This window comes from Musa acuminata, chromosome BXJ3-3, assembly GCF_036884655.1.
Source record: "Musa acuminata AAA Group cultivar baxijiao chromosome BXJ3-3, Cavendish_Baxijiao_AAA, whole genome shotgun sequence".
Taxonomy (NCBI): domain Eukaryota; kingdom Viridiplantae; phylum Streptophyta; class Magnoliopsida; order Zingiberales; family Musaceae; genus Musa; species Musa acuminata.
Window position 1 is genome coordinate 1,007,570 of NC_088351.1, and position 7,686 is coordinate 1,015,255.

The following is a 7,686-nucleotide window of genomic DNA, read 5'->3' on the forward strand; positions in this document are numbered from 1 at the left end:
TGGACATGGAAAAGTTCACCATTGCAGAGTTGAACTTGTAGTAGCATTGATTTGTTGAAGTGCATATGTTCAAACCAATAGCAACTCCACTCAGCCAGACAGATTACATCTATAAGACAACAACATCCATGCATAATTAACTCAGGAACCTTCTGTGTGAACCATCGACAGAATCCAAGTTTGAAATCACAAGGGCCGAGCCCTAAAGAGAACTCAGAAGAGTGATAACATCCATTATTGGAACAACAAGACAACAATTAGCAGTGATCTCGGTATCTTATGATCCATCATAATGAACATTTATTACCACAGATCTGAACACGATGAACTTTAATCCACCTTGTTCAGATGCGTGGCACACAATTCATAGCAGCGATCTCGGCCTCTCGTGGTTGATCATGACATGGTTCCTGGTGATGTCCCTGAGAGTGGGGCAGCCTGCAAGGGCCATGGTAAGCTCCAATTCATTCTGAAGCATCTTGATCACGCTTCTTACTCCATGCTCCCCATTCGCCGCAAGGCCATAAACCACAGGCCTTCCGATCTGTTTATTATTGAACAGAGAGAAGTAGAAACAAAGGTTCAGTAAAGTTTCATCTATAAATTTTATGAACGTCAGAAATAATGTATACATGTATTTGCTATGTATTAGTCACGACAACGTTTGAATCGTATCATGCCGGTCAATGTCAAGATCGACATTGTGCTCAAGATCTGACACCGAATGATAATTGATATTATTCTCAGGATCAAAGAAAACGCACCATTACAGCTTTGGCACCGAGTGCTAAGGCCTTGAACACGTCTGTTCCACGACGAACTCCTCCATCGAGCAGTACAGGAACTGCTCCTGAAACAGCTTTTACTACCTGCAGGAGGCTTACAATTTGATATCAAAACCAAGCAGTAGCAAAAACTGCCAAATTGATACTAATTTTCCACAAACTTTAACACTAAAGGAAACATAATCATCAAATCCTTCGACCAATCCATGCTGCTTTTTTGTTCCTCACTCTGAGAGCTTTGGTCAGTTCGAAGTAACAATAGGAACATTCAAATAAAACAAGATTTTTCCAGTTTGAAGTAACTTCTCTTCAAGAAGATGGGAATGAAAGCACTACCTCCTCGAGGACAGATATTGTAGGTGGTGTATAATCAAGCTGCCGACCACCATGGTTTGAGACGACGATCCCAGATACTCCAGCATCTACTGCTTTTCTAGCTGCTCATTTTCATAAACGTTTTAGCTCCACATGGCTCGATCTATTTAAGTGAACTATCAAACACTGTGTTATTCTTAACCAAGAGATGAGAAAGAACAGGTTGCTACCATCTTCTGCAGTGATGATACCCTTCGCTATAATTGGCAATTTTGTGATGGATTTTAACCATTCGATATCCTGCAAATCTTGCCATTAGAAACAGGTAGGAATAATAAACTACAGCTATAACCTGCAATATCTATGTCACTGATTTGTTATTCACCCTCAAATCCTTCTTCCATCAAGCACAAGCTTCTCAAGAGAGTTCAACAAGCTCAAAAAACTTCAACAAGCTCAAAAAACTTCAACGATCTCCATATATGTTTTATTTTTAATTCAAATTCATTTAAATGACTGCATGTCAATTCAGATATTCCTATGACTCTGGTGTGCCAACAACTTCTTACACAGTATTTAGCGAAGATAATGAACAATCCAAGGTCTGATGGAAGATACGGATTATAGATTTAATTGCCATTATCTTCAAGCTGGTAGTATATTAAGAAATGAATAGATGCCTAGTTTACCATCAATTGCATAAAAAAATATAAAGGTCATACGCAAGTTAGCATAGAAAATCATAAATAACAGAGAACAAATTTTCCCCTTACATAGATCTGCATCATATATTTTCAGTTTTCATCCATACATGTGACCATAATATAGCCGTTAATGCAATGAAACTTACCAAGCATGTCACTTTTACTTACCAACTTAAATGAATCTCATCAAGGAAAAAAAAAGGAGGTAAGTTTGCTGTATACCTTCCAACTCAAAGAAGGATCCAAAGTTTCAGATGCGAAGGCCTCAAGTTTAGAGCCACCTGTCTGTAAACTTGAGAGTGAGCAAACAACACAGAAGAATTAAAATGCATGAGATTCATCTTTTCCTAGTTGAAAGGGTGTGATAATGTAGAGCAAGGAATCTATCCAAATTGCCGCTTGATGAAATATAGTTGTAGAGCAGTAGATTAATTGCTACTCTGTTATTTTCCTAGTGTTTTCCCGCATGATCGCATGTCACTGAATTATATATGGCAGTTGAAGCAAAACTATCTTCAAACATCTCACTCTGTCTCTATAGTTGCGTAAACATTATGGTCAAGTGAATGATGGAACATCCATATCAAACATTGGCATTGCTAAACATAATCTACACTATAGTTCATGGTATGCAATTTCGAATGGTACCACCTCGTATAGGTGGTACATACCGGTCCAACGATATACCGGTACGCGGACCGCTCGCTACCGGACGGACTGTACTATAGTGCTACAGTAATACATTATAGTAGCACTATAGTGCTACAGTGTTACACTACAGCAGTGCTACAGTGAGAGAAAATCGCTCGGTACACCGGTACCGTACCGAGCCAACCTTGAAACATCGATACGGTACAGTATTGCATACCTTGCTATAGTTACGGAATTCTATCCCTATAGTTAAAGAAAGACACCAGGAAAGTGCCAGATAGAGTGTGTTTTTGTTTGTTTAATTGGAAGTTCAAGCCATTTGACTCTACATCGGTGCAATGTTCTGACAAAATTTAATATTAGCTGCTCTGTTGGATTATTCTGGATTTATACATAAACCTTTTGTTTCATATTTACAATTTGCAAAATAGAAATTTGGCCAAGTAGCAAAAAAAAAATGATGATAATTTTAGCCCATATCCTCAGATATCAACTTGGTTTCATGGCGAATCACATTTGTTAGTGCACAAAGGCTTTATTTGCATGAAGTAGTGGGGAATCATCCCTCATCTTATCATGGTATCGCATGTACATGTTTATCTATTGTATAAGCATATTCCATTCAAGTAGATTAACCTTCAAAAGATTAAATGACAATGAGATACACCATACTCACTAGATCGGCATCTACTGATATCAGACCTTCAAGGTTCGAATTCCTTGGTATAATCATCCTGCAGAGGGCGATCTGATTATTATCGATAAGATTGAAATGACAAAATAGTGCATCATAGGATTGAAATGACAGAATAGCTGTAGTGACTAATTGGTGTTTTGTGTTATAATAACTGAATCATCGAGACACCGATAACAATAATACCAGCTGATGCTGATAAAAGGCACAAGTAAATGCCTTGAAAGTTTGGAAGTATCAAGGCCATCAATCTTACTTGTTTTTTTCATCTGCTTCCCTTCTTCCAAGCCTCGGGGTATCGACTGTTACAACAATGGCCTTATACCCATTTCTCTCGGCTCTTTGCAATAGTGTCGCTGAAACATCTCGTCTCTTGAATACCTGAAGGAATTGCTCAAAAGAACAAGTGATAAAACAATGGAAGCGCAAACAAAATGTATCGAAAAGGGGACCAAACAACTTATTCAGGAAACCAGAGCACACATATAACTGGTAGAAGCGAACAGCATTGCAAGTGGAAGCAACGTCCTCGAGAGAGTAATTGGATGCGAATGACAGTACCTATGCCAAGGAACAACGTTTTACACCATGAAAGTAGCAGAGAAGTAACAGCCAAAACCAAGTCTACCATTATTGTGTTGCATGCTGCTGCAGCCCTTGCCGTCGCCAATTCTCCTGACATAAACAAAACTTTGGCAATCAGATGTGCTGGAGGAATCTACATGCATAACTTGTGCTTCATAACACTCAATGTTAGATCAACACCTTGAGGATGTGCTAATTGCTGACTCCCAGTGGGTGCAACCAAGATAGGTGACGACATATTATACCCCAACAATGTTGTTGACATATCTATTTTGCTAACATCTACAAGAATTCTTGGCCTTAACCTGAATATTATATAACAGGATATCAGATCAGCATTCTGCTTCCGAAAATAATGACAGAGTTGAAAGCAGCACGCAGGAGCATTACATGATTCTTTGAAATGCTTCCACATTCTCCCGTAAGGTGAATTGGTCTTCTGCTCCTCCACTGATGTAGTCATAGTACATCTTCGGCAGATTTCGCTTGGCAAGCTCTTGAAACTCCCTCAAATTCACTGGGCCATCCTCCATGGTGTATTTCTGCAGAGACCAATATTAAACGAGTAAATCTCTCATCCTAATCCATGCAAGTAATATATCTCCTGGTATACAGCAGAGTTCAAAGATTCAGACTGGTTCTCATCTTTAAATCCATTTCATTCCCTCATTTTTCTTCTGTAACAAAGTTCATCTACTAAAGCATGTATGTAATCTAAGATGCTGGATCACAGAGGACCAAAACCCATAACAGGAGGGTTCCACGAACCACCACAATTTGGGCAGCCACAAGCTTGAAATCTAAGAAATCCTGTCATTTTTACTCAGTTGCAGAAGCCAAAAGTTGACATGTGTCTAGAGCAATCTTCTTTTGGATTTGATCTCAAGCTGACGACAGGTTCGTTCATCCAGACAAAGTATTAATGATCATGGCCACACTTCTTGTACCTCGCCAGGTTCCTAAAGGTTTTCTTCCAAGTCAATCTCATGTGATCGGCCGGAAAGCTTGATCTCTTTAAGAAGGTCGGAACCTAACAAAGATCGGATGGCCGTGGGGGGACAAAGCTTACCTTGAGATTGAAGATGGAAGAGAGTCGATGACGAGAGACAGCAGCGCAGCAATGTGAGAAATTACATGTGCTTGTCGGGACTTCATGGCTGTCCACCAACCTTATCACATCCCGCTTCACCGACTTCGATGTCGCGGAGCAAGAGCGGGGCCCATGCGGGACCCGTTGGCAACTATCATCCGCTCACAGACCGAATCTAAAACTAAAACCCGTCTACCCAGCCAAACGTTACCCTCTTTCTTACCTCTGTGTTGATTGGAACACTATTGTGAGGCCCACCAATTCGGAATAAAGGTAAGATTTACGTGGGTTCATCCCGACTCGGCCCTGACGCTTGAAAACCAAAACCTCTTCTACCCTGCCGTCGCCTCCCGTCCCGTCTACCTTTACGTGGATTGAATGCGACACGTGGGTCCCGGTGTTCTCCTCGGACCCCCCTAAACGCTTACCGATCGCGTGGTTTACGAATTTAACAGAGCATTTTTGCAACGACTTTAGACATAACCTTTGATCTTAAATTCTTAAATCATACCCCTTTATTTGAGTGTATAACGATTAAAAGATAACATATGGCTTAAGAGAACACATAAAACTTTAGTTTATTATATATGTTGATATGAAAAATATTTATCCCAATCAAAAGATATCAGCGCAAAAGAGAAAATTATGAGAATATAAAATACTCTCTTCAGTTAAAATTATTATTATTAAAAATTATCAAATCATAATAATCAAGGTTAATTATTATTTACTCGAAATTATTAATTTCTATTTTGAGACTAATTAGAACGTAAATATTATATATTAAAAATTACTAAAGCTTTTTTTTTTCTTTTTTGTACTATTAATCCTCTTATGTTATCATTAGTTTTCTTTGTACATATTCCTTCTATCTTAGATATTGATATTACATTTATTTCGATACATTTAGTCTTTTTTTATAATCGATGATTATATAATAAAAACGCTCTTGCAATGCTTATCTTTTATATTTAATTCAAATAAATATTGACTTCATCTTCAAGCTCTCCAAATGTAACATAATTTAGGCTAAGTTTGGTAATCTTTGTCGATCAGAGTTGAACGATCAAAATTAATACTAATAAATATAATTATAATTATAATCAGTAGTGAACATAAAATCATTTTTATTCTATCATCTCTACTAATTAAGTTACATACCAAATGCAATCATACGGGGCATGCTATAAAATTGAATTCTTCTAATTAGTAGGAGGGTGGCAAAAGCATTTAAGTGGAAGTGAATGAACATTAATGTTGGGTTTTGATGCCAAATAATTCTTCTAATTATTAGGAGGGTGGCAAAAGCATTTAAGTGGAAATGAATGAACATTTATGTTGGGTTTTGATGCCAAATCCAAGGCATGAATTCACTGTCAAAGGCCAAGTAAGGTGTCTTGAATTAGGGGATCAATGAGGTCCTTTTCAATCTATGCTCCGTCGGAATTCTGTCCCCCATTTAAATCCTCATTCAATCCATGCAACTGTCATCTCCCCTTCTTAAAGACACCACTGTGCCCCCAAACCATCGGTGTACATGAGGACATGTAAAAATGTGCAAGCCAAATAAAAAAGGAATCCAACTTTGTTGGGCTCATTAATGTTCTCGTGTAAATGTCACCCTTACTTTATGGGTCTTTTGAAGTGGCTTACGAGGATCCGAAGTGGTCCAGAAGTTAGAGTCGAGGTTGGACTTCTCAATAGGTTCATGGAGCTCTTCGATCCGATTCTTTTGATACTTAGTTTTTTTCGTGATGGTATAGAGTGAAAAGAGTTTATACATGAGATGTCATAGACATCTAAGCGATCGTGGGGATTATTAGTAACTATTATAATGATTTTATTTTGATGTTTTGTTCACGTGGATGATAGGCCTGAATGATTTCATACGAACTATCGTTAATGGAGACCGACCAAGGGAGAGCAAACTTGAATGCCCACCGGAGGACCACTGTCCTCAATGGTCAAAAGATCGACATGATCTATTATCCTCAAGGGTCAATATATCGTTATCTCTCAAACATGTCTATCGAGTAAGAGAGTGACTTGGCCCTCGTTTACCACGTCTACATCATAATAACGATAAATTATTGATCACCAAAATATTTCTTATCAATAATAATAATAGAAAAAAAAACATGTAATTTCCTCGGAAGCTGTTTGCCGCCACCTAATTTTCGTGACAAACACACGTCTGAGATGCTGTATGTCTCGGTCATTGTCTCATCAACACGAACGCTCGTGATGTCTGAATTATATATTTTTCAAAGCACCAATCTTTAATTAATCAAACGGAATCTTCCCAGTATCAAACGTTAATGACGTGAGAACAAAAATGGAGATCGGAGATCTGCTGCTAATCTTCTGTTGGTGACCGCTCGAAACACCTCATTTATAACTTATACGTGGTTAGGAGGTTGCTTAATCCAAAGAAATTTGAGCAGCTTAAGTTGTTTTTGGGATTGCATTGATTGATGTGATGTACTTCAGCTTAGTCGTAGTCGTAGGACCCCTTAAATGGCTGAAACAAACGATGGAACCAATTAAATGATCTCTCAATTCAATTTTTCTTTGTACCACCGCTTACGATCATCTCATGTGCTTCGCACTGACAACGCCATTAATGTTGAAGCGTTAATTTTGTACGCATATTTTAGATTCCAAAGCATTGAATTCAAACTGTCGCAAAACCGTCTAAGCGAAATAAAGATATATATATATATATATATATATTCTTTATTTCACTTATACATCTTTAATATGTATATATATATATATACACTGTATTTTTCTATCACTAGTATTTTTTCTGGTCTTGCCTTTTTCCTCTCTCTCTCTCTCTCTCTCTCTCTGTTTCACACT

General features: G+C 38.0%; 1 protein-coding gene across 2 annotated transcripts; it reads right to left on the reverse strand.

The window, feature by feature from the left end:
• LOC103977161 (peroxisomal (S)-2-hydroxy-acid oxidase GLO4) lies at window positions 1-4,913 on the reverse strand. 2 transcript variants are annotated; one of them, XM_009392603.3, is made up of 12 exons: window positions 4,804-4,913; window positions 4,125-4,276; window positions 3,915-4,039; window positions 3,778-3,824; window positions 3,633-3,710; window positions 3,406-3,530; window positions 3,132-3,189; window positions 2,027-2,089; window positions 1,331-1,400; window positions 1,122-1,222; window positions 765-869; window positions 1-544 (listed from the first exon to the last, which is right to left on the reverse strand). In XM_009392603.3, exons 2-12 carry the CDS (start codon window positions 4,265-4,267, stop codon window positions 365-367), a joined length of 1,095 nt encoding a protein of 364 aa, XP_009390878.2. In that variant the 5' UTR covers window positions 4,268-4,276; window positions 4,804-4,913; the 3' UTR covers window positions 1-364. The 2 variants fall into 2 exon arrangements, with proteins under 2 accessions (XP_009390878.2, XP_009390877.2); XM_009392602.3 differs by having other exon boundaries at window positions 3,406-3,710.
• Window positions 4,914-7,686: the final 2,773 nt, after the last annotated feature.

Excerpts from the sequence above, each read along its gene's own strand:
- LOC103977161 (XM_009392602.3), bottom strand. The coding sequence starts at position 4,267 with ATGGAGGATGGCCCAGTGAATTTGAGGGAGTTTCAAGAGCTTGCCAAG. Across the intron at positions 1,401-2,026 it reads ATCCTTCTTTGAGTTGGAAG|GATATCGAATGGTTAAAATC; the intron begins GTATACAGCAAA and ends CAAGATTTGCAG. Across the intron at positions 1,223-1,330 it reads TATCATCACTGCAGAAGATG|CTAGAAAAGCAGTAGATGCT; the intron begins GTAGCAACCTGT and ends GAAAATGAGCAG.